We start from the raw sequence: 26848 nt of genomic DNA on the forward strand, positions 1-26848 counted from the left end.
TCAGGCCTCTATCCAGTGTCCAGGACCCTCTGTCCGTGCGTCAGGCCCTCATACCATTGCTCAAAAACAACCTTCCACCCTCCTGAAATATCTCTAGTAAATGAGCAGCCCCTCCTTCATATGACAGCTACCCACTATTTTGTTAGAGAACTCTTCATTGCTAAGAAGGTTGTGTTTTTGCTTTGCCGTTATGTTGCTGTCCTGTCTGTATCCAGGTAAAGTCCCTGGATCGCAGGGTTGGTTGAGACCTCAGAGCTCGTCTATTCCACTCTGAGCCTCCCCCCACAGTAAACCTGCAAGTGGTCAGCCAGATTGGAGACCTCCAAGGAGGGGAGCCCACAGAAGCAGCCCATTTACTGTGGGAATTGTTCTTTGAGTTTTCTCATCAAATTTGCATATTTGTAACTCCTCCCCACCATTACCCCTGATTCTTTCTTCTGGTGCCCAACAGGGCAAGGCTAATCCCTTTTGACCTCGTGCCACCCTCTGGTTCTAATCTCCCACCCTTAAGGAGCCCCTTCAGTTTCTTAAATAGGACAATCATGGAGCTTGTAAAGGGAAGCATAGAGTGAAAGTAGGGCTAGGTTTGGAGTCAGGAGACATAGGTTCAGATTCTCATTCTGTCCCTTGCTCTGTGTGACTTTAAGCAAGTCCGTTGACCTCCCTGTACCTCATTTTCCTGGTTTGTAAGATGAGAAGGGTGGACTTGGAGATCCCTTGTCTCTAAATCAATGGGCCTACATTCCTCTGATCTCTGTCATCTTCAATCCACATTAAACATCCCCAGCTCCTTTACCCATTCCTCCCATGGAATGGTGTTAAATTCCCTCTCCACCTTGGTCTTACTTTTCTGAATGGGCTCATATTTAGGAGACACACTCCAAATCCTTTTCAGGAAGCTCAAGGAGACCATGTTAGTATATTGGAATCCTAGCATTGGAGTCAGAAGACATGGGTTTGAATCCTGACTCTTTTACCTATGAGACCTTTGGCAAATCATTTCCTCTCTCTGGGCCTCAATTTCCTGTTTTGAAAAATGAGAGGTTGGACTGTATGATCACTAAGGCCCTTTCTAGCTCTAATATTATATGATCTTGGGTCCTTTCTGCCAACTCCATTCTAAGGAACTTTCTAGCTCTCATATTCTGTGTTCTAATGACATTTGGTGTTCTAGAAGGCCCCATCTGGCTCTGTCATTCTATGTCGTGTATTGTGACTTCCACTGGCCTGAAAGCTCCTTCAAGGCAGGGATTCTGTTTTGGGTTTTTCGTGTCTCTGGCGCACTCAGTGTGACCGCGTTTGTCACAGACTAAGAGTTTGAGAAACGCTTCTTGCCTTGTGTCTTCCAGCTCTGCCATTCTGCATTCTCAGGTTCTCTCGGCTCTGATGTTCTGGGTTTTGAGGTCCCAGCTGGCTGCAATCTTAGATCACAGGAACTTGAGTCCTCTTTTCCAAACATCTGAAAACTGACGTTCAGAGCACTCTCCCTCACTGTTGTTTTGCCTAATACCTGCCTAGGGAGAATCTGCAAATGACATCTGTTCATAGTGACCCTAATCCTTGCCACTATATATAGACCCTGCAGGGGCTAATGCTGTCTTTGCTTTCCCTCTCCAGGCTAATGTGGGAAACTCAAGACACTGGGGCAGCTGGGCCAGTGGAAGGCCCTGCCAATCTCAGGAGGGTCTCTGTGTGAGCCCGAGCCCTGATCCTCCATAAAATGCTGCCAATATTCCTTCTCAGGGAGTACTCCCTCCAGTTTTTTTGGAGGCACCACGGCTTGTATTAGAAAGCAAGTGTCTCGGTAATTACAAGCTGTCATGAGCTGTGGGCAGGCCTGGACAGGAGCTGCCCAGGCATGGGCGGTTGGCCCCTTGGCATCAATGCTGGGGAAGCCCTCACTGGAGAACCCCTAGAACTTGGTGCTGGGCCACCCTCATGTTCCCTTTGTGCATCTGCTTACCTTCTGCTGGTCCCTAGAGGAAGCTGGCCAGTTACAAGGCTCACTGGTATTCTGAAAGGCTGGTGGCCCATAGTCAGGACCTGGCTTCAGATCCTGACATTGACAGTACAGCTGTCACACTGCCTCTTGGGAGGATCAGTTTCCCAATCTATAAAATGGGAATGATAATACTTGTATTTTAAACTAGGAAAGCACTTGGTTACCTTGATGAATTTTAGGAATTCAGCAATAGCAAATATTTTTAAGCACCTGCTGTGCTGAGGGATCTGTGAATTAGCATCTATTAACCACCTAGTCTATGCCAAGCACTGAAATTCCAGGGCTGATCATATACTATTGCAGTATATGAGGAATGTAAGTTACCACTCCAGCCCAGCCTCTGTCACTAGCCTGCTGGGTGACCTTAGACAGGTCACAGCCTCTCTGGACCTAGATTTGCTCATCTGTAAAATCCAGGTCAGTTCAATTCAAGTGTCAGCTCTCTGCAGGGAGAAGGTACGATATGCTCCCTTCCCTCCTGGAGATAATATTCTAATAAAATCCATCACAGAACCTCTGTCCGGTCACAGTTAATAACAGCATTTATTTAGGACTGACTGCGTGCCAGGAATTGGGAGCAGAGTTCAGAGGCACTAAGTCTTTCCTGACTGGACTAGAATCTCATAGTTTGGAAGGCACCTGCCTCAGTGGCCCTCCTGTCCAAATTTATCAGATGAGAGAACTGAGGCATCCCGGCATCCCAAAGCTAGTATGTTGCGGAGGCAGGCTTTATGCATATATACTCTTCTTACATTCTCCCTTCCCCCAGGAGACTCATCGGCCTTCAACAAGAAGAAGGTCATCCCTTTATTTTCCAAATGAGGGAGGACAAGTTCATTGCTTTGCGTCACACAGGTAGAAAGTGACAAAGGCAGGAGAAGCTGGCTGGCAAGTGGTCATTAAGGTTTTGCTCCTCCCCCGCTCCTGAGGAAGCTCACTCCACTTTCACAGAGCTTCGACCTTGGTCTGAGGACAACGATTCCCCATCTCCTGAGAGATCGTTCTAGCAGCCTCCTCAGAAAGAGGAAGCAAGAGGTCAGTCTGCTGTGAACCCTTGGTGATGACTCCATGCTGGAGTCCATGCTAACTATCCACTGATCATCCCTTGCACAATACAGACCAGGACGTTGCCAGGAATCTAAGTCAAGTTCACTAGCCTCTAGTTTGGAGGCTGTTTTCTTCCTCTCCTTCTTCTTCTTAAAAAGAAATATTTACACTTTTGTTCTTTATCTCCCTCTCCCATTGTTCTCACCTTTCAGACACCGTGGGTACTGTGTAGATCAGACTTCTTTACTAAGCAATGGTAAATGCATCAGAGAGCTGCAAATCGGGAGGTGTGTTGGGAGGCCTGAGGTGGAAGGTCAGGACTAATTGAGGGAGTGCTGAGGCTGTGTCAAGGAGGAAGCCAGGTTGGAATTGGGCCAGGGTGATTTGACAGGAGCTTAACAGCCAGAAATGGGGGAAGGGAGATTCCAAGAGGGCACAAGGCAAGAAATGATAGGCATGTATACGGGAGGTGCCAGGGGATTGTTCTGGCCAAAGTATTGTGCAAGTGGTGGAAAATAGTGTGAAATAAGATTGGGACAAGAGACTCATGTTAAGGAGCCAGGGGGCAGTGAAGAGACCCTAAAGGAAGGGATTTGAGCTAGGGGGACATAAGGGATCCTTGTCTGGTAGTCCTGTGAAGGATAGAGAGGAGAGCCAGGAAGACCTGTGAGAAGGCTTGGGAGTAGTGAGGAAGCAACATGGAGCAGAGGAGGTGCTAGGCTTGGCATCAAAGAGAAGAGTTCAAATCCTGGCTCTGGCACTTCCTAGTTTTATGAGCAAGTCACTGAGCCTCAGTTTCCTCATTATCAAATCAAACCAATGATACTTGTAGCCCTTGGCTCATAGTGTTGCATGGATTGGATGCTTCCCTACATTTGGCTACAGTTGTCATCGGGGTTGAAGTGGGTGTAAAGTGAGTGGTCTGGACTGTGTACAAGCACCAGCATGCTCTTAAGTCCTGGCATTTCTGAGTCTGAGTCTGGAAAGGAACATTGTTGCTTGGTCTGTATTTCATCAGGTCATTGATCTGAAGGTCCTTCAAGCTCCATGAAATCCTGGCCTTGGCAACGAGCATTTATTAGGCACCCACTTGTGTCAGACGCTGAAGCAATCTCTGCTCTCAGTGAACTTGCCTTTTAACAGGGAATGAGTGCCCTGAGAAATTGGGGGACAAGAAGGAATGAGATTACCTCTGTCTTCTGATTCTTCCCTCAGCCCCCAGAATCACAGAAGCTCACTCTGGGAAGGAGCTGCCCAACCTCACACCCCAAACAGGATCTCTAGCATCTTTATTAGGGAGTTATTCAGCTTATGCTTGATCCCTTGAGAGATGGGGAACTCCCTACCTACCCATGCAGCCCATTTGATGGTTCGATCTCTCAAATTATTAAGAATTTCTTTCATAGAGCAAAAATCTGCCTCTTTGGTACTTCCATTTATCGTTCTCAGATCTGCTATGTTGGACCAAGCAGAACAGGGCAAATCCCTCTTTCTTGTGATAGTTGTAATGTTTCTGAAAGACAATGATCTTGCTTCGTCTGCACCCCTGCCCCCTTACTTTTTGTTCTCTAGACTAAATAAGCATCTTCAATTCCTTGTAAAATCTCTCCACAATAGTTGTTCCTGGTGGGAGTGCTTGGTATAAATTCATCCTACTACTCTCTCTGGAGGACAGTCCTTCACTCAGGGATTGTTTGTAACATCTGCAGGGTTACAGGCAGACAGGTTTCCAGCTAAATTAGTAGTTTTCTTCAAAGATCATCTCAGCCACCACCTTTTGCATTCGACCTTTCCTCATCTCTCCCAGTTGCTAGTATCCAGCTCTCTCTCCTCCTACAGGGTGGGGTGGGGGGAGAGATACATTATATTTACTTTGTATAGATTTACATGTATACATATTGTCTCTTCTCTAAGCTCCTTGAGGGCTGGGACTGTTTCATATTTGTCATTGTATCCTTGGTGCCTAACACAATGCCTGCTTAAAAAAAACAAAAAATAACAACAACAACAACAACAAAAAAAAAGGTGCTTAAAAAATGCTTTTTAACTGATTGACGTAAGAAAGAATTTCCTAAAGGCAATATGTTGACAAAAGGAAGGATAACAGTAAAACAGTCTAGGATACAGGAGACCCACATGAATTATTGTCCTGGTTAAGACCATTCCCCAGCTGTGTGACCTTAGCCAAGCCACTTTCCCTCTCTGGGTCTTAGTTTCTTCATCTGTTAGATGGAGCTGATGAAACTCCCGCCATCTTTTCTCTCAGGATCATTGAAAGAAGAGTACTTTGTAAACCATAAAGCACCTTGGAGATGTGAGCAGCTCTACATAAGGAAAAGAATGTTGGGTTTAGGATCAGGTGGATGTGCATTTTAATCCTGCCTCTGATACAGGGCAAGTCACTTAACTGCTCAGTTTGATCACTTTAAAATGGAGATGATAATATATCCTCCAGGATTATTGGGAGAAGCAAATAAGATGAATTGGCAAAATGCCTTGGATATCTTAAGTCACTATATGAATATCAAATGTTATTTATTATTAACAATCTCTAGCTGCCCAGTGATGAAGTGGAGTGTTTCTAAAGCTAGTGAGTCCTTCATCACTGCAGGTATCCAAGCAGAATCTGAGTGAGCACTTGGCAGAGCTGTTGTGGGCAGTATTCCAGTTTTACATAGTAGGACCATTTAGGTATTTTGTTTTTGTTCTGAGATTTTTTGAAACAGTGATGTCAGGGCTCCCTCACTGGACTGTCACTAATGAACGCTTGACTCCCTGATCCTTCAGATAGCCTGGTGTCTCTCTTTGGCCTCGGAGGAAAAGAACAAGTCTGGGAAGCTTTTGTCGGAGGAGGACCTCCTCCTCCTTGTTGAGAAGTTCTTGACCACTCCCTCTGGAGTCTGTGTGGGGAGGTCAGTCATTGGTACAGGTTGTCCCCAGCGCTTTGGTGAGTCAGCTGGGACAACCGGAGAAATGAGGCTGTGTCCTGTGGCCGCAGTAAGGTAGAAGATAAAGCTTTCCCAAGATCAAGCCCCCTTATGTGTGGGAAACATGCTACACCCTACAAAGTCTAATGTCACTTGGTCCTCACCACACGCTAGAGAAGGATGCAGAGAGTGTCAGGCAGGTGGGAGGCAGTGCACAAACCTTTAATCACCTTCGGTTCATCAGGCGCTGGCCTAGGTGCTGGGGACCCAGAGAGGAAAATAAAAAGGAACAGTCTCTGTTGTCATCCCCATCTTACAGGTGAGGAAAGTGAGGTCAAAGGAAGACTCTTAGGATCACAGACCTCAAACTTGAATGGACTTTTGATACCATTTCACCCAATCAACCCATTTTACAGGGATGATGAGTGACTTGCTCACAGTTATAAAGCTGGTGAGCCTTGAAGGGGAATTTGAACCCAGGCCTTCTGACTCCAGAACCAGGGCTCTTTCTATGGACCATAGAAGACGACATCTAAAGTCACTGAGTCTTCTCAAGCCCATGTTCTTCCCACCTCACCACCAGGCCTCAGCATTGTGTGGGGAGTCATCAGTAATGTTTTTATAGGCAGCACACTTTGCATGTGTTATCTCGTTTTATCCTCATGACACCCCTCTGAGGTAGGCCCCAAAGCTTTATTATCCTTGTGTTACAGATGGGATAGAGGCAGCAAGATAGAATGGTGGGTTGAGAGTCAGGCCTAGAGTCAGGAAGACCTGAGTTCGAATCCAGCACTGCAAGTGTGATCCAGGGCAACTCGCTCAGCCTCAGTTTCCTCAACTATAAAATGGAGATAATAAAAGCACCTAGCTCCCAGGTGGTTGTGAGGATCAAATGTGATGATAATTGTAAAGTGCTTGGCACATAGTAAACACTCAATAAATGCTAGTTATCATTATTGCTGTTGTTGTTGTTTAGAGGGGGGAATTGAGGCTCGGAGAAGCTAAAGGATTTCCTCATGGTCACACAGCTGCCACATAGCAGAGATCGGGCACCTCCCAAGGACTGTCTTCTCTCACTTCTTGCTCTTCTCCTGGGGCCAAACAGATCTGGTATAATCTCCCCCTTGCCATGAGGTTTCTTCAGATGTTTAAAAACAATGACCCCCCCTCAAGTCCCCTCCCTCTAGTCCTCTTGATCAGGGTAAACAAAAAGCCTTGCTTAATCCCTCAGCCCCGCCCCAAACTGTTTTTTTCTCCCGATCTATCTATTAAGGTGACACAGTGAACAAATTCCAGGTCGTCCAGACTCCAAGCCCAGTGTTCTCTCTGCCACATCCCACTGCCCTTCCCTCCCCACCCCGCAATCAGCATGCTCGGCACCTTCCAAGCTGTGTCATAGCGGAGAGGTCTCTCAAGCACTCAGTTTCTTTCCCTGCAAGATGGGGTTAATCATCCTTGCATGACCTGCCCCACACAGGCTTGCTGAGAGCCTGGAGGCTCTGTAACAATGGACCTGAATCTCCTCAGGGGCATGCCCATTGTGTGAGTTAATAAAGTGGCCCGCATTAAGTAAGAGAGAGCAAAGGCCTGAGCTGATTGGAAATTATTTCCTTGGTTTCCAATGTGAATACCTGATGTATTAAGCATAGAATGGTGACCTGGAGCAGGAGCAGATTTACAAAACAAGCCAACACGACTGGGTGATCACTAAAGGCCTTTCCAGGCTGGCCACTTCTAAGCTGTCACCAGTCTAGGGCTGGAAGGGACCCTTGAGCTCGTCCAGACCTGCCTGGGCATTTTTGGGTCAGAGGTAGAGAGCTGGTCAGCTTGTCTGACCCTTTCACTTTATAGAGGAGGATCCGACAACCAGAAAGTTTTGAGTGACTTGGCCAAGGCAATACAGGTGTTATCAAAGTCAGGATTTGAACCCAGGCCCTGATTCCACATCCATTCCATCATAGTGATCTTTCCCGTTTCCCTCTAAGCATATCCCATTTTTTAAACCAGCAGAACTGCATCATTATTCAGAGATGGAATGATTGTAAAGTCTCAAGGCACCAAAGTTAGAAGGAGTTGAAGGAAGAGGCGACAATTCTTTCTCTTAGAGAAGTGAACTTCGGGCCAGGCTAGCTCAGCTATATTCTGTCCTGGACTGAGCACTGTTAGAGGCCTGTCGAGTTCTGACCCTACCCCAAGTCCTAATTTAATCTCTTTGACTCTACTTTCCCATCTGTGAAGTAGAGATAATAATCATCCTTCTGAGGTTCGTTCCAGCTTGGGGATGCTAGGGTCCTTTGGCCCCTCTACCTATATCACCAGAACCTTGACAGGAAGTCACCTTCTGCTCCCAGCCCTGTGAATGGAGCCTCCCTGGGATCACATGTATGATGGAGAGGGAGAGAACAGGCACTTTATTTTTCTCTTCAGACAGATTTTATCAAATAATGGAATCCTTGTCATCCTTGTCATAGACCTTGGCCCCTCTGAGAGAGAGTGAGGGATTACTGCTCTGCCCAGGAGGCGAAATAGCCAGAGTTTCAATGACATTTCCTCACGCTTGAGCCTGGCTGTCATCCCGTCTAAACTGTAGCTATGCTTGGAGCCTTTGCTCCATCATGGTTGGGTCTCCTACCCGCTCCTGTTACCCAGCTTCAGCCGGGCCTCACCTCAGAAGGGTGGGCCTTTCATTCTATCCTGATTTGCCGTTTGTCGCCCAGTTTCTGGCAGCTGTGCCAAATCTCTGCCAGACGCTAACAGCCTCCCCAGCCGGCCCCCTCAGCCCTTCCAGAATCACAGAATTCAGGAGGTAGAGGCCAACAGCCAGCTAGCCCAAACCAAAGGCATCTCTGCCCCACCCCCCACAGAGGGAATTATGTCTCCTCTGAGTGAGGGAGAGCCCACTACCTCTTGGGACTGCTCCTTCTTGGATGGGACAACTTGGAATTGTGGGAAAGGTTGTTCTAGACATTAGCTTAAATTGTTCCATTTGCAACTTGTACCCATTCTTCTAGTTTTGTCTTTTGGGGCCTAGCAGAAGAAATTGAATCCTTCTGCCATGTGTTGGCCCTTAAAATAATTGAAAATTGCTAACATGTCACCCTGCGTCTTCTCCAGGTCAACATGCCCCCGTTCCTTCAACATTCTTCTCACGGCAGCCTGTGTCTCCTCCTGTGCTACTGAGCAAATCAAGGCCTTGAACTCACCCCTCTTCCCTGCTCTGTTCTACCTCCCTGCCCCTTCCTGCTGACCCCCCACTTCTTCCTCCCCTGCTTCAGGTGCTAAAGGAGGTGTGCCTTCCCCCTCATGCCCTCCCATCTCCTTTCCAAGCTCCCCTTATCTGTTCTTTCTTACCTGCCTCCTACCTGAACCAGCTTCATGTTCAGCCTTTTAGACGTTTCTCTGGCATTCAACACTCCTGGCCTCTCCCTTGCGGTGGCTTCTGTCTCCTCCCTTGGCTTTGGTGACAAAGCCCTCTCTTCCCCAGTCTCCTTTCCATGTGCACTGCTCATTTCCCATCCCCTGCCTTTGGGGGTGTTACCCGAGGTTTTCACTTACAGTATGTTCTTCAGGGCCATCCAGGAGAATGCAAGCTCCTTGAAGACAAGGCTTGTCTTGGCTTCCTTGCATCCCCAGGGCTGAGAACAGAGCTTGGGGCGGAATAACTGACTAATAAATGCTTGTTCCTTCATTTTGTTATTCATTCCTTGTTGGCCTTGGAGCCAGAGGATAACGACTCTGTTACTGCTCCCTGTGAGAGATTTGGCGGACAGTTTCCCCTCCCTGGTCCTCAGTTTCCTTATCTGTCCAGTGAGGGCAGTTGGGGCTTCACGGCAATCCTCAAAGTACTTTTAATCTGAGAGGATCTTAGGTTTAAAGCTAGAAAGGAGCTTTGAAGTCATCTGTCCAGCCCTTCCATTTGGCAGTTGAAGGCCTGGGGTGGGGGGCTCAGAACAACTGATTTTTCCAGGGACACACAGGCAGTCTTCAAGGTTTGAATCCAGTTCCTTCAAGATCCTTCCAGATTATTTTCTTGAGAGGTAAATGCTTTAGGATGATCATGTCCATTTTATAGATGAGAACACTGAGGCCTGGGGCAAGGCAGGGACTTGCCTAGAATTACAGGAAGACAAGAATAAAAGGAATTTGGGTCTCCTGTCCCCTGTGTCCTGGGCCCTTTCCACCGCATGGCAGCAGTTCTCAGATCTGGGGACTCACCCTCTCCTGCTTCTCCAGGGCAAAGGAGCCTGTGGGGCTTTGGCTAATTTTGAATGAAATTATGAGTCACCTGTACTGCTTCTCCCGGAAAAGAGCTATTTTCAGTCACAGGATCCAGTGAAGGGAGGGAGGAGGGATTAACCAATCCTTTACACCTTCTGGGTCTTAATGATTTATGGAAAAGTGACATGCGCTTCAGCGTGTTGGCAGTGTAGGTGGCAGGGTGTAATTTCATTTGTGAAAGGCTTTTGTAATCACAATTAAAGAGGGGAAATCTTATTCCAGGCTCTGTCTTGTAGAGTTCGGTAAACAATTGGAACTCAGGCTGGCAGGGGAGGCCAGAGAGAGGAGGCAACTTTCCTGAGCACACACAGCTAGTCTGGTAGAACTCAGACTTGAAACCATTCCCTCATTTGGTAGGCATTTATTGAGTACCTACTGTGTGCCAGGCACAGGGATTACTATTTCTTGGACTGGACCTGAGATCTCATCGATATCTAGCTGCCAATGAGGAAATTCCCTCAACCAGTGCCGAGTGGCACCTCCCCTGCACCTGAGGGGAGGTAATGTTGGTAAATGGAAAGCCCTTGGCACAATGTCTGACATACAGTGGGTGCTATGTAAATGCATGCTCCCTTCCCTTTCCCCTCTATAGGCTTAGAGAGTCGCCGGGGACAATGAGAAGTTCCAAAGAGCAGAGTTGGAGAGCTCAAAGGACCCTTCAGGGGACATCTTTTCTCACGTCCTCATTTTACAGCCTTGCCCAAGTCAGTAGGGAGTAGTGATAAAGGGGGAATTTGAACCCACAACTCCTGCCTCAGGAGGCCAATTCTCTCTCTACCCAGGCTGCCTCTCTGGGCCATGAGCTTCTGAGCTACCAACATCCACAACTAAGTGAATGTAAAATAAGTCAAAAGATGAACCTGGGTTTGAGTCTTGCCTCTGAGCTAAGCGTGCTTTGTGACCCTGGGCATGTCACGTAACCTCTCACGGTCCCTGACAACTCCAAAAATTTCCTTTCTCTCTGCCAGTGAAATCGCAGGTCTCAGTGAAAATTCACAAAAGGCAACGTCATTTGGGGCAGGTGCTTCGAATCACCTGTTGAGTGGATCTTCTGACCTATCTGCACTTGGCATCTGGCATCTTCAGCCTTTGGTGCTGAAATAAATGACCCCCATAGCGCTGGAGTTCACCAGCAGGCCCTTGTACCCATTGGCCCATTGCAGAGCTAGGCAGGTGGTGAAGCGGGAAAGAACAGTGGATTTGAAGCCAGGAGGCACTGGATTAGAATTCTGACTTTGCCATTTCATAATGACGTGTTTTATTATCTGTGAAATGGGAGTGACTGATGACATTTGCTTTTCCTCCCTCCCTCTTGTGAGGGGAGTGCTTTGAAAGCTGGAAGGGCTGATTAAGTATGATGCGCTCTTAGGTCCTCCTGGCCTGCGTCCCTAGCCTGATGAAGGAGCGGTGATTTGGTGACCTGATCTCATAGGCCCTGAACTTGAGGGATATTCCTAACTCCCCTAAAATAGCCTCCAGAAAACCCACTCCCTCCCCCAGTCCACTCTGCATCGTGGAACACTTTGTGTCTCCATATGTAAGCCAAAATAAGCCAAGGTCTGCCCAGGTGGTTGTGGCCTGGACATCGGGCCCCCTGAGGGGAGATCTGGGAAAAGCCCTTGGGAGTCTCAATGCTGGTGCGGTTGAGGAGTCTCAGCCGCACCAGCATTGAGACTTGTGAGCTTAGAATCTCTCTGCGCAGTGAGCCCAGGGCCTTGTTCAGCAAGTGAGATGGTGTGTGGAAAGTGCTCTGCAAATCTTACAACTCTCTGTCTGTCTCTAGTATCTGTACATACATATGTACATGCACATGTATAGTCTACATATGTAATACCCACGTATTGGTGTCAGCCAACAGGCATTTCTTAAGCTCTGATTACGTGCTAGCTGGGTAGGCAGTTTGCTAAACAATGAGGACACAAAGAAAGACGGAATCAGCCCCTGCCCACAGGAAGTTTCTGTGTTGATTGTTGTAAGTGCCTAAGATATGTTTGGTGATGAATAAATTCTCCCCTCTCCATGCTTTTGCTCACGCTGTACCCCCTGCCACTCCCCCCGGCCTTGGAGCGCCCTCCTCGCTTCCCTCAGTCGTCACCACCCTTCCTAGTCCAGCCTACTCCTGGAAGTTTCCCTGCCTGTTCTAATCCACGTTGATATCTCGGGGGTAGAAATCATAATAAAACCTTAAGCTTGCCATAGCACTCATTGTTAGCAGAGCACGTTCTAGACCGTGGCTTATTGTGCCTCCCCCAGCCCTGTGAGCTGGGGGCTTTGGGGACTTGTATACCTGTTTTACAGGTGAGGACACTGAGCTAGTTAAGTGTCACAGGTGGGATTTGAACTCAGGTCTTCAGACTCCAAGGCCAGCACTCTCTTGGGAAGATGCTTTCATTAACATGTTGAATGAGATGTGGCCAGTGTGGGGATTTCTTTTGATTGTTTATATTAAGTTAGTTAGGGACGGAAGGAAGGAGGGAGGAAGGAAGGAAAGAGGGAGGGAGGGAAGGAGGAGAAAAGAGGATTGGGGTCTCCATCCCAGCTGTGCTGTTAATAACTGTGTGCTGTTGATAACCATGGTCTGTGTAACCTCGAGCAATCTACTTCACCCCCACTTCTCCCTCTGCGAAGGGATGGAGTTGAATTTCATAGCTTCTAAGGCCCCTTCCTGATCTAAAGTAGAAACGTTAGCCTGGCAGAGCTGAGCAGAGCCCGAAGACATTGAAAAGAGAATGTTTGAACCGGCAGAGACCTGAGGATGTCCACCTAGGAAGGCAGGGCTGGAGGGAGCTCAGGGCACAGAACCCCAGGCTGAGAGGCAGCAGCAGCTGGCTCCTGGACCTCTGCTACTAGAGCTTGGTGCTTTGCCCTCTTGCCTCCTTGAGCATCTCTTGTAAGGAGAGGGGAGGGGGAAGAGCATTTTGAGCTCCCCTCCCCCCATTTGGGTGCCAGGAATGGAGGAGGGGGGCCGGGGAAGAGTCACTAGGCTTTTGGGGTCCCTGTGAGATCCCCGTTCAGCCTGGGTGCTCCGCGTCAGTGAATGGCATATTGATAAGCCCTCAGAGTGGCCTTGTTTTTCCTGGGTTTCCCTGTCTGTTTCCATGGAGACGGCCACGCATTTCCGTTGGAGGGCCTCCACCACCCTCTGACTGCGCCTCTGTGGTTCCATTCACCAGCCATGGGAAGACGTTCACGGCAGAACCCAAGCCCCCTCCTCCCCCTTCCAGAGCTATGAGTCAGGGGTGGGGGGTGGTGGGGGGTGCACGTGTGTGCTGTGTGTGATGTATGTGCGTGGTGTACGTGAATGAGTGGGTGTGTGTGAGTGTGTGTGGTGTGTGTGTAATGTGAGTATGTATATGGCACACGGGTGGTGTGTATATGTGAGTGTGGGTGTGTGTGTGTGTGTGTGTGTGTGTGTGTGCTGGGCAGGCTTATTTCCCCCCTTTTACACATCAGAAAAATGGAACCTCTTTTTCATATAAATGACCAGACAAATGGATTTTTCCTCCTGGCCTCCTTCTCCTTCCCATGCTGTAACTTGAAAGCATGGCCGGGGGCCTGGTACTAAGCTGGGATCAAGGGCCCTGTGGCGTCACAAGCTCCCTGGGCCATCCCCCTCCCAAGGGAGCCTGGGGATGGTGGGTGGGGTTGTCTTTGACTTGGGGAGTGAGGGCACGATGTTTCTGCCTCATCACCGGACTCAGAACTTGCGTGATCCTGTAATGTTGGAGCTGGACAGCCTGGCAGTGAGCCGAATCTTACGCTGGAGACTCAGCTTGAAGGGAACCCCCCAGAGCACGTTACCCATACCTCGAAGGGATCTTAGAACACAGAATGGAAAACTTTACCAGGGAACAGAAAACATCACCGGAGAGTGACCTCAGAATACAGACCCTTAAAATAGAGCAGAGAATGCCAGAGCTGACCAGCTAGGTAAGACCTTAGAAGACAATCTTAGAATATAGAAAATAAAATGTAACTTAGGACCTCAGAACCTTAGGACCTAGAACATGAAATGGTAGAGCTAGGATGGACCATAGGACACAGAACATAGAATGTCAGAGCAGAGCGGGGCCTTAGAGTATGGACTGTCAGAGCTGGGAGTATCCAGCTCAGTGCCTCTCCCTGTCCTCCCCCTCCGTCCTAGAGATGAGGCACCTGAGGTCCCCAGTGGGCAGAGGCCTGGCCCAGATTGAATGCCGAGTCAGGCCTCCAACATGGGTCTCTTACTTCCTAGGCCCTAGGCCCTAGGTATGGGCCTTTCTTCCACACGGTTGAACTCTCTCCTTTGTGCTGTTGCTAATGGATTGATGTAAACAAGAACAGGATGTTGCTAAGCAGAGAAGGGGCAGAATCGGTGACCTCCCAGTGTGAGAAGCCAGCCCTCCCCCCACTCCTCCATCCTCTCCCTCTCCCTCGTTTCGGCTCGTTCTCTCATCTTGGGCAGCAACAGGCCCGGGAGGGGAGGTGGGCCTCCTGCCCAGCTGCGGCTGCCTGGGGGGCACTCAAGGGAGTGAGACCCTGGGATCCCAGGCTGGCCATCCTCATGCCCCGGGACCCCTTTGCTTCTCTCTCCTGTTGGTCTTCTGTCTGAGGCTTAAAGGGGGAGCTGCGGGAGGGCCAGTCAGTAAGCCTGGGGGGCTTAGAGGAGGCACACGGGGGGAGGGGGTGGCCAACTTCAGGCAGAGTTGTCAATAGTCACAAGTTGGCTGTTTCCGTGTATTAATAAGCACAAGCGATGGGGTTATCCATTTAGAGCTAGGAGGGGCTTAGATCATCCAAACACGGATGGACAGAACCTCAGGATGTCAGAAAAGGAAGAAATCTCCAGAGTGGCTCATGCCAGCCCCACCCCCAACGAGTGCCCCGGGAGCCTGGCCTTGGCCAGAGACCCTCCAGTGCAGGAGAGCCTGGCCCTCCTGGGGCGGCCCCTTCGAGGTCGGGACAGCTCGACTTCCTCCCAAGTTTCTTCTGACAAACTGGGCTCTTCCCACTCTCCTCCCATTCCTCCAGGTTCTGCCGTCTGTGTCCAACCTCTTCCACACGGCGGCACACGGAGGCCTTGGGGCCAGCACCACTACACCTGGTCCTCCAATGGGTCTGCGATGGCGCAGCCCCCAGGCTGTTCATCAGCTGGCTTGTCCTCGGCCAGTTAATCAGCCAATGAGCATTTATTAAGCTAGTGACATTGAAACACAGCCTTTCTTTCTGTGTGTTGTGTTTAAGGGCTTTCTCATTTCTGCTCACAACACTGGGTGAGGTCAGGAATACAAATCCTGTCCCCATTTACAAAGGAGACTCATAGAGGCTTGCTTTCCCACTGTGTCTGACCCAGATAGTATGGAGCAGTGGAAAGTGTGGAGTCAGAAGACCTGGATTCAGGTCCTGGTTAGCCCCTTAGCATTAGTGTGACCTTAAGGGAGTCCCTTCCCCTTTACAGGCCTCAGTTTTCTCATCTATAAAAAGGGGAAGTTTGACTGGTTGACTTTGAAACCTGTTCCCACTGTAAATCTAGGGTCCTCGAATGCTTCTGAGTCAGGATTTTAACCCATTTTCTTCTGACCACAAATCTGCATATCCTCAGGGGCTCTGCCTTGGCTGGGTTCCAGCCCTGGCTTGGCCGTTCATTGCCTGTGTGAGTATGAGAAAGTCACTGCCCCTCCTCCATGGACCACAATTTCTTCATCTAAAAAAAAGGAGACAGTAGGTGGCCCCAAGCCTGGAGTCAGGAAGACCCAGGTTCAAATACGGCTTTGGACACGTACTGGCTGTGTGACCCTGGCAAGTCTCCTCACCTCTGTTTGCCTCAGTTTCCTTATCTGCAAAATGGGGATTATCATTGTTCCTACTTCCCAGGCTTGTTGTGAGGCACACAGTAAACGTTATGTAAACGTTAGCTGCAATTACTACTACTATTATTATTTCTCCATTCTAGGGGGGCTTGGCTTGAGAGGGAGGAGTGCCTTACGTCCTAGAGAGCAGAGCAGCCGCTGACAGACCAGGATTTGGATTTGAGCCGTCCAGTTCCAGTTTAACACATCCGGCTCAGTCCTATTTTTGTGGCATGCTTAGCCGGGGACGGGGGTGGGATATGACTCTTTGGAGTAGTCTGGAGCTTCTCTGCGCCCACTAGGTAGATTTGATAGACTGAAAGATACACAGATAGAGATTAGATAATTTTATATATTTACATTACACGTGTGTGTGCACGCATGCAGTAAATCCTAAAAGAGCCTAAAGAATCATCCAGTTAAGTTCCTTCTTTTTCAGGGGAAGAAACTGAGGCATGAGAACTGACCAGGCTTATTCCCAGTCCAGGAGCCTCGTCACTTCCAAGGCAGTGCCGGAAGCCAGGTGTCTCGGCTCCTAATCCATACTCCTTCTAGTTCTCAGGCCCATGAGGAATGAGGGGGGCATCACTTTATGTTTAATGAAATCTACAAACAAGCCATTGCTCATTTTAAGATCAATCCATTAACACGCAAGTATTAAGTACCAGCTATGTACAAGACATTGTGCTAGGTGCTAGGGACACAAATGAAAAAAAAAATTAGTCTCTGATTTCAACTAGTTTACCTTCAATTAGGGAGGCAACATGTATGCATGTACGCGTGTTTGTATGAATGTGTAAACACAAATACAGGTATGTGTATGCACATACAATTTCATACATGACTATATGGGGGTATATGGAGAGAGAGAGTCTATATTTAAGCCTATGTATATTAGGGAGGCAAGATGTATGTGTGCACGTGTGTATGCATGAATGTGTAGGCATGTATACAGATATATATATGCACAAATAATTTTACGTATAAATATAATCTATTTATATTCAAGCACGTGTCGTGTATGCACTTAAACGCTTACCAACTTGTCAGACTGGGGTTGACAACCAGGGTTTCCTCCCCGGACCTCAGTTTCCTCATCCATAAAAGGAGGGGATTGGTCCATGCGGTCCCTTGAAGGTCTAGATTGGGATCTCATGCCCCAATCCCCGTCTAGGTCAATATGTTGTTCCTGAGTGATTCCTGTAGCTTTGTACTGTGATTTCTAGTTGTGTCTCCTTTGGGACATCCCTGAAGGCTGCTTCCATAACCTTGATGCAGCGTGGCAGTGACCTTCCCCTGAAACTCTTCCCTCCAAAGTTAGGGTGACCTCTTAGGGTGTCATCTCTTTGAGGACGGTGACTGTTCTAAGACCCTTCGAGTTCTACTCTTCTATGCTTGAAAGGTCCTTCCTGTCTGGCATTCTCTTGTCTTACGTTCTAAGGCCTCTCTCATCTCTAATGTTCTGTATCCTGTGTTCTAAAGCCCTTCCAACTCTGACGTTGTGTTCTAGGTTCATTCCAGTTCAGACACCATATGTTCTAAGGTTCTCTCTTTTTGGTCATTCTTTGTTCTCAGGAAATCTTTTAGCTCTGATGGTACTTGTCTGAACTTTTCGAGTGACATTTTCTTCTCTGATACTTCACGTTCCAAATTCCTTTCCTTTCTGACATTTTCTGTCTTAGGTTTTATAGTCTCCCCAGCTCTGTCTTCCTCTGCTGAAAGGCCCCTCCATGCTATGACATTCACTGATCTCAGATCCCTCCATGCTTGGATGTTCTAGAATGATGAGCAAACTCTTTGTATTATGGTTTATTTATTTTTATTTATTTGTTTGTTTACATTATTGTATTATGGTTGTATTACTGGTTTGGGTTATGTTGTCCAGAATCACTCTCTGTATTATAAGGAAGAGGTCACAGTTGGAATATTTTCATTCCGGTCTGTCAGTTATGGGTTCACTGGGGATGACGTGTTCCATGCTGTAGCCAGTGCTTGTGCTTTTTTTTCTTCCCATTCTCTTCAACCTGTTGTGATGTTGTGATGGTGCTCACGTCTCTGACTCTTTCCTCTCCCCTCCCTCTGCAGGACCAGAGTGAAGCTTGAGAGCTTGGAAGATGCGTACATCTTACGGGGTGGCGACGATTCCTTGTCTGACAAGCACGGCTGCCCGGCCTACGTGAGCCCAGAGATCCTGAACACGAACGGCAGCTACTCCGGCAAAGCTGCGGATGTTTGGAGCCTGGGCGTCATGCTCTACACCATGCTAGTTGGACGCTACCCTTTCCATGACATTGAGCCCAGCTCTCTCTTCAGCAAGATCCGGCGTGGCCAGTTCAACATTCCAGAGACTCTGTCCCCCAAGGCTAAATGCCTTATCCGTAGCATCCTGCGGCGGGAGCCCTCCGAGCGGCTGACCTCACAGGAAATTCTGGACCATCCTTGGTTTTCAACAGATTTTAACGTCTCCAATTCGGGATATGGTGCTAAGGAAGTATCTGACCAGCTGGTGCCAGATGTGAACATGGAGGAAGACTTGGACCCTTTTTTTAATTGAGCACACTTACAGACTCAGTGTTTAGAAGGTACGAGAGTCACAGGAAGGATCCCTTCTTGATTGAGTTCTACCAACCCCCCCACATCGGCCTAGCTTGGTAGCAAAAGAAGGACACACTCATGAGCTGCTGGGTCCAAGGAAGGAAGATCCACCCTATGAGAGCTGCCCTACCCCACCACATGTAGCACAGGGGGAGAACCGAGGCTGGGCTGGGGTGGGCCAGGGCAGAACTCTGCTATCAGGATAGATCAATGGGAGCAAAGGCAATAGGGAGAGGGCGTGACTCCCCTCGACGTACCTTGGCTCCACGGAGACGGCACATGTCAACTCTCAATTCCAGGGGCAACTTTCGACCACTCCAATTTCTGTTTTGTTTTGCAGATCTCAGTGGGATCGAAACTTTCCTTTTTCCTTTTTTGCCTCAGACACACATCTTGGCATCGCACTGTTAGTATTTAATTCCTTGTCATTTATTCAGGGAAGGGACAATTGGCTGACGATTTTTACTTTTCAAGAAAACAAACCAACTTGTCTGATAACTAAACAGGACTCACTCCAACACAAAACGAAAGCCGGTGCAAAATGGTCTGGCTTGTGAAAAGGGGGTGCTGAAATCGAGCCCAGGAGGAGTTCAGTTCACGTCCAATCAGTTTCTTCTAAGTCAACTAGCTAATATTCTCTTCAGGAGTTGACATAGAGTGCTCCTCGCCCCTCCCGGGGAAGGGTCTCTCCTTCAAACCCTTCTGTTTCTTGTTGAGGGGGTTGTCACAGGAAGCTATTAGGACTCTGAAATTCCAGCAGCATTACTGCTACAACAGCTAATTATTGTTTTTTCATAGAAAAAGAGGGACATTGGGAAAGAAGGCTAGAGAAATGCAATGTCATTTTGTTATCGATGGAATAGGTTGGGAACACGGGCTTCCCTGTTTACCCGGCTTATTACTAGCAAACGGGACAGAGAGAACAGGACACTGTTAAGTCACGGTGTGACTTTGGTCTGGTCCTGTCTCTTCTCTTGGCCTCAGTTTCTTCCTCCGTAAAACGAGAGCGTGATTGCTCAAGCCCCTTCTAGCTCTGCCATCCTAGTTCCAGGTTCCCTCCTGGTTCTCACATTGGACTCTTCTGTGATTCTCAGCGTTGGGTTTTGACACAACAGCGTCATGCCTGGTTGGCCCCCGGGTAAAATCCAGGGTCAGTCGTCTTTCAGAGAGGATCCCAGCCCTGGCTGAGCTGGTCTGGTGCCCCACTGGAATGGGGGGTGTTAATCAGCTTGTGGCTTCTGATTTAGAACAGCAGCCCATCATCTTCACCTCAACAAAGAGGAAAGATGCACCTTTGTTTTGCATCGTATGGTCCGCAATCACTCTATTTATTAAGGAAAAAGTCACACTTGTGATAGATGAATGCCAGTATGCCAATTACGGGTTCGCCGGGATGACATGTTACATGCTATAGCTGACAATGATCCTTTTTTCTTTCCTCCTTCTCCGTTTGGGTATTTGTCCCTGAAATGACTGTTTCTTTGGCTTTCCTAGGTAGCTAGCTTTCTTTGATTTAGCCTGGCAGATCCCCGCTTTTCTCTTGCTGTATGATAAGGAACTCCCTCAGCCTCTGTCTTTGTGTTTCCAGTATGTACCTCATTGTGGGGACTTGATTGATTGTGTGTGTGCTTTGTGAAATGGTCACATTTTCTGGGTAGGTAACACGTGGACTCTCTAGGATGTAAATGTTACTTGAATTTGTGTTTTGTTAGAGTATGTGGCATGTACATGCAGATGCTTGGATTCTCCCAACCTGCCCGGCAGGATATAACACGGTCACACTCGCAAGACAACTGTTCCCAGGAGACAGAGCTGCCGCCAACCTGCCCTCGGTTTCATTTTGGTCACTGAGACTCTCTAAAGGAGGATTGTTTTATTTTTTTTTTATTTTATTTTATTTTATTTTTTACACTCTGAAGATGGTGCTGTGTCAAGAAGGACCTTTTTTTCCCTTGTTTATTTGTCTGTCTGGTTTCTCCCTCCCCCTCCCCCTCCCCTGCCTCATTTTTTTAAGTCCCTCGTAGGAAGAAAGATCAGTGATGTGCATGGCGGGGCTCTCCACCCTCTGGTGCTTTGTCACGGATTTCGATTTCATGTTTTTGTCCTAATCTCTTCAATAAATAAAATTGTGCATATTTAACTAAAAGCCACAGACTAGGCTGAACGGCTCCATTCTCTTCCTGCCATTCTCACGGGCTCACGTACCTCCCCGGGTATGTTATACTTTCAGGTTTGTATCTCCAATGTCTCCTAACACAATGTCCTAGCAGGCTTTTAATAAACACTTGTTGAAAATGACATGTTCATGGGATTTCAGAGGTGGAGGGAACTTCAGAAGCTGATTTGAACAAGCAAAACCCCTTTCTCTCCCTCAACAAATGAGCATTCAGTCTTGACTTGAAGGTTCCAGTAAGGGGGCTCTCCGTACCCCCTGAAGCAGCCCTTGCCGCTTTGGGGTCTGACAGCAAGCCTACATCTGCCCGTTGGCAGATTCTATCCCGTTCCTCCAAGTTATGCCCTCTGAGGCCAAACAAAACAAATGAGCTGAGTCTAGTGGAAATAGCAGGATATTGAGCTCCAAGACTCTTCCTTCTTCTGTGGGACAACCCTTCAAATACTCGAAGACAGTTGTCTCATTCTCCCCAGCCTTCTCCTCCCTTGGCAGAACATCCCTGGTTCCTTTGATGCGGTATTGAGGGAAATCAAATCATTTTAGTGTCTATGGAGGAGGAGTGATGAGTGAGTCATGAGCAGTCCATATCATTCCAGTTTTGGACAGTCGGCACAATAGTTTCCTCAGTATAGGCCTTTCAGGTAGAGGTAGAGGCATCATCTCCCTATCATACAGCTGAGGAAGCTAAGGCATACAGAGGTGATGGACCCACTTCTTTTCCTGATCAGAAATTTCCTGAATGAGATCACCAGTTATATTCCATGGTAGATGGCATGTTTTGCCATCATACAGTCAATAGAATGGTGTAGAAGATGCAGGCCCCCTGTGCTTCTTTGTTGGTTTTTTACAAAATAAGCATCTGATTCCATAGAACAACATGCCACCATAACAACTCTTGCAATAAGATGCTTCCCATTCATGTGTCATAAAAGTTTATGGTTTCCTTGACGTAACAACTGAGAGAATCTAGTTTACCACCCCTCTGACCATTAACCTAAGGCTAGGCATCAAATCAGGTTGATGGAGGCTTACCAATGGTGTTCACCCCCACTACACAGGAGATCCAGCAGAGAGTTCAAGCCATAAATGGATCTACCAATGGGGAAGCCGCATTCAAAGCTCCAGAGGTAGATCTCCTTGTACTGGTTGCATCAGGCCCAGGAACATTGCAGAATTCCTCAAAAACTGTGACCCACTCTGTAACCATTTGGCCTGACCACACACAGGAGAAAATCTAGGTGGATTAGTAATATACGTTGCCCAGGAGGCAATATAAGTTAGAGGGACCAACTACAGTGCCCCTTCATTAATATATATGTACATTTACATACGTGTGCATGTGTGTGTGCGTGTGTGTGTGTGTGTGTAATTAGAAGGACTGTCCAGAGTGCTATGGGAAATTGTGAAGCTCTTCTTATGAATCCACATTTCTACCTAAATCAAGGATCTACCTTTTTTAATACTGCTATTCTACCAGAATTATAGTATGGCTATAAGTCACAGAAGGTGGTAGCCTCCAAAGAATTTAAATTGAGCATCACTTATAGGTCCATCTTAAAGCAACTGGTGGATATGAGCCAGCTCCAACATAAGAGTAAGGATCAACTTCAGAGAACAAAATGAAATGTCAACAGGGAAATCTGAGAAATTCAGAAGACAGGCTGGTCTTGTGTGGCAAAGGCGAGGGTGGCAGGCAGCTAGCCTGAGTGCTGTACTAGCATCCTCGATGTCAGGAGAGATCAAGACGGGGAACATGGAAAACACATTGGGTGACCCCCTGGAGCAAACTGAGGTCAGGACATAAGTTATAGAAGATGAGAAGCCATCATTGGAGGAGCTCCCACAGGGACATCGCAGGTCCAGTGGAGTACCCGTTTACCCGTTCTGCACAAAGTCATCAGTGACAGTTGTTGAAACCTGCTTAGTTAAATTGAGCTCACCACGCGAGTCATCCAGAATTTTGGACTTTCTGAGATGGTGGTGTTGTAAGATTCAGAGTCATACAGCCTTAGCCTCAGAGCTTTTTTGATAAAAAGACAGGATTCTCAGGTCAGGCAACAGCATGCTATACTACACAGTTGTCCAAGCACAACCCAGCCTGCAGTCTTCCTGTTGAACCCCTGGTGTGGCTCTTGTCATTCTGTCGGGCTGGCGCTTATATAGAGGGGCAGAGTGGAAGGATGGCTGAATTTAAGGGCAGAGGACTGGTGTCTAACCCTCGCTTTGCCACCTGCTACCTCTGACACTGAGACAGTTCCAGGGCTTGGCGTCCTTCCCTCTCAAATTAAGGTTGACCTACATAACCCCGAAGGTCACGTTCAGGTCCAAATCTGTGATACTAAAATTCTTTTGATTTTCACAACAACCAAATGAGATGGTGAAAATGTGACTGTAATTCCCATTTTCGATGGCTGCACTGAGGTTCAGAAGGAACTGACCAGATGAAGGTGACAAATGGATGGACGCCCTCAGAGCTGGGCCAACAGGTGTTCAAAGTGCATTATCTGTAGTGCTGCCTCTTCCGTCTCCTTGGATTTATCACTCTCTTATTGTGTGAGTATGAAAGCCTCCTGCCCATAGCCTGATTGGCTGCTGGGTCATTTCACACTTGCACACTGCCCCCTTATTCACTTTTATGTGTCTATGAGTAATTTCACTGATTCTCTCAGAATTTGTTTCCTTACATAATCATCACAGTTTGTACTTAGGGGTTTTTCCTAAAAGGAATTTGGGGTCTTGCCAGAAGCCCAGACATAGACAAGTGAGGGATTTTTGTCATCTTCGTCAAAGAGGTCATGGGCTTTACCGGAGCCAGTGCCTCTCAAACTTTCCATGAGGCTGTCAACATACATACACTTATGGAGCATCAACTGCAGGGATGGTGGAGGAGAAAGAGACTCCCTAACTTTTGGATTCATGTCCTAGCACTCTTTCTCTCTCTGTCTCTGTCTCTCTGTCTGTCTGCCTCTCTTTCTCTCTGTCTCTCATTAACTTGTGGACTTGCCAAGTGATTACATTTATTTGACCCTTGGCTTCTCCATCTGTAAAATGGGAACACGATCTACTTTTGTAAATCTTTAAGGGCTTTATAGATGCTGAAGAATGTTAGACTCAGCTGCATGTCAGGAACCGTGGACGATGCAATGCAATTCACTTAAACTTTAAAGTGCCCCGTTTGTCAGAGTGCTGGATGGCTGGGAGAAGCCAAAGTATCCACAGTGGAGCTCACAGTCTAACTGGGGTAGAGGACTCATGTTAGGATCGTGTTCCACTTCATGTGTTACAGGGGTGCCAAAGGAGAGCTCAGGGAGGTCAGAGTGGGGCAACCATTAGGGCCTGGAGGAATCCTGGGAGGCTGCTCAGCAGAGGTGACATTTGGGAGGAGATTTAAAGGGTGGGGAGGAATTCAACAAATTAAGGAGAAATACTTGAATGCAGGTACAGAGAAAAACAAAGTGAAGAGGAGGGGAAATGGAGGATGCGTTCAGCAGATGAAGAGGAACCGGGAGGAAGCCCATGCCACTGGGCTACAGGGCTCTTTGGGATGGTTCTCCCAGAGTGGGGCAAGTCTCATAGTGAGGGTGTGTGTGTGTGTGTGTGTGTGTGTGTGTGTGTGTGTGTGTGTGCACGCGCATAGGTATGTGCATACATGAGCATGTGCGCGCGTGTGTGTGTGGATCTGTGTGTGCGTGTGTATGCATGTGCATATGTGTGCATGCATCTGTGTGAGTATATGCATGTATGTGTGTGTGCATGTGTGTAAGTGCTTGTGTGTATGCATCTATGTGAATGTGTGCATGTGTGTGCCTGTGTGAGTGTGTGGGTGTATGCGTGAGTGGGAGTGTGAGTGAGTGTGTGTGTGTGCATAGGTATGTGCATACATGAGTATGTGTGCATGCATCCGTGTGTGTGCACCTGTGAGTGTGTGCATGTGTGTGCATATATGTGCATGCATCTGTGTGCGTATGGACATGTATGAGTGTGTGCATGTGCGTAAGTGCTTGTGTGTATGCATCTGTGTGAGTGTGTGCATGAGTGTGAGTGTGTATGAGTGTGTGTGAGAGTGTGTGTGTGTGTTTTCCTTCCCTGATAGAAATCTCAGCTTGGCCTTTTTGCACCTTTCCTGTGCTATGCTATACCTGGTTCTACCCTCTGGAGTCAAACAGAACAAATCCAGTCCCTCTGCCAGGCAGCTTTGAGTTACTTACCACGGCCTCTTGTAGTCTTGTCATTCTGTCATTCTATCAGTAAGCATTTATTAAGTACTTACTGTGTGCTAAGTACCAGAATTACAAAGGAAGGGGAAACATCACCTTTGCCCTCAAGAGCTCCCATTCTAAAGGGAGGGGTGGGGGACAGGAGAGAGATGAGATAAAGAGCTCGCACCTAGGAGATGCTTAGGAAGTGGATGGCTGGTCATTTCAGTGGAGAAATCACCTGCTTCCTCCCGAGGGCATCTCTAGCCACTCCTCAACCTTGTGGATCAGAATTTCCATCTTCCTGCTTGCCCACCTTTGGACAGCCTTCAGATCACCAACGCCCACCCAGACCCGGGGTTCCAGAAAAGAACACAACCCTCAGTCAGGGCAGAGTCAAGGGGGATCATCACTTTTTTGGCCTTGGATTTGGGCCTCCCTTAGTTAGCACCCTTGGCAGCTGCCTGATGGCCTGTGATCTACATGGGCAGAGATGCAGAGCCTGGCTCCTTGCATTGGAGTAATAAAGAGGATAATATGTTTATTGACCAGGAAACAGGCAGCATTGGGTGTGAGCTAAAGGGACGTGCTCTGAAGAATTCTCTGCCAGAAGTTATCCAAAGCCTTTGTCCTTTAACCGGGAGGGCAGCCTGGCATGGTGCAAAAGAATGCTGGCATCCACCTTGACTCTGCCATGTACCTTCTTGTGATCTTGGCCAAGTCATCCTACCTCTGCTGGGCCAAGCACAATGAGAAGGCTTGGTCTGAGCTGGCTGGCCTCTCAGGCTCCTTCCAGCTCTGTGCACGCCTATGATCCTATAAGCTACAGGGAGAGTGAAAACAGCAGGAAGCTGTCGGGTTCAAGGCAGAATTTTCCCCTCCCAGGACTGCTCTGAGCTCAGACCTGAGACATGCAGCCTGACCCTCTCCTCCCTGAAAGCCCGGATCAATTTAAGGGCAGTTGTTTCTCCATCCAAATTTCAAACAACCGTCCTCATTGATGCTACGTTACAGGAATAAGTGGGAGACAAGGTCACCCTGGAGGGCAACAAGAACCTTCTTTCCCTCCTTGTTTTGAGCCTGGATGATTTATGAGGGATGAGGGGAGCAACTGGGGGACATCTCCCTGCCAGTTTCCCTTCTGTGGCCGCAAACTGCATCTGCTTGGTTTTGGAAAAGCCTCCCGGCGCTGCCCATACTTCATACTTTGGGAGGCCTGATCTCAAAGGACAGGTTCCATGTCTCACTTGGCCCCGGGGATTAATGCAGCCGGATGAGGGTGGATGGGAATTACCCAGGTTTCAGATTCCCCAGTGAAGGCCTTCTGTAGAGATGTGGGAGGCCACAGCAGCACTTCTGCTCCCTTTGTGCGCTGCCTTGTGGGAGGAGAGACTGAGTGGAGACAGGAAGCCTGGGATTCAGCTCTCAGCAGAGACCATTCAGGGCAAGGGCTCAGCAGCACCTTAGCTGCCTTTGCCTCCAAAAAAGAAACTTGTTAGCTGGCCTGATCTCTTAAGATTGGACAGTCCCTGTCCACCACAGCACCACACTCCAGCTGTCATAGGTCAAAAACCAAAGAGCTCTACTACCAATGGTCAGAGGAAAGTCCCTGGATTTCTCTGCACCACACTGTCCCCATCAGGGAAGGAAGGGTGTTGACCTAAAACACCCCTAAGGTCCTTTCCAGCTGAGCAGTTATTCCCTTCCATACCTCCTGCCTTCCTTTCTTCTTTTTTTTCCTTCCTTCCTTTCTTTTTTCCTTCTTTCCTTCATTTTTTCCTTCCTTCCTTCCTTCCTTCCTT

The 26848-nt window shown here is 48.1% G+C and overlaps 1 protein-coding gene across 1 annotated transcript in view; it reads left to right on the forward strand.

Annotated features, from left to right (window-relative positions):
• The window catches only part of TRIB2 (tribbles pseudokinase 2), a 36051-nt gene extending 15228 nt beyond the window's left edge, over nucleotides 1–20823 (forward strand). Inside the window, exon 3 of the mRNA XM_027855661.1 lies at nucleotides 18168–20823. Within this exon, the coding sequence (XP_027711462.1) occupies nucleotides 18168–18636 (469 nt within the window). The 3' untranslated portion in view covers nucleotides 18637–20823. The remainder of the gene's footprint in view (nucleotides 1–18167) is intronic.
• The last annotated feature ends 6025 nt before the right edge of the window (nucleotides 20824–26848 follow it).

Source organism: Vombatus ursinus, unplaced genomic scaffold, assembly GCF_900497805.2.
Source record: "Vombatus ursinus unplaced genomic scaffold, bare-nosed wombat genome assembly UNPS02010980.1, whole genome shotgun sequence".
In the NCBI taxonomy this organism is placed as follows: Eukaryota; Metazoa; Chordata; class Mammalia; order Diprotodontia; family Vombatidae; genus Vombatus; species Vombatus ursinus.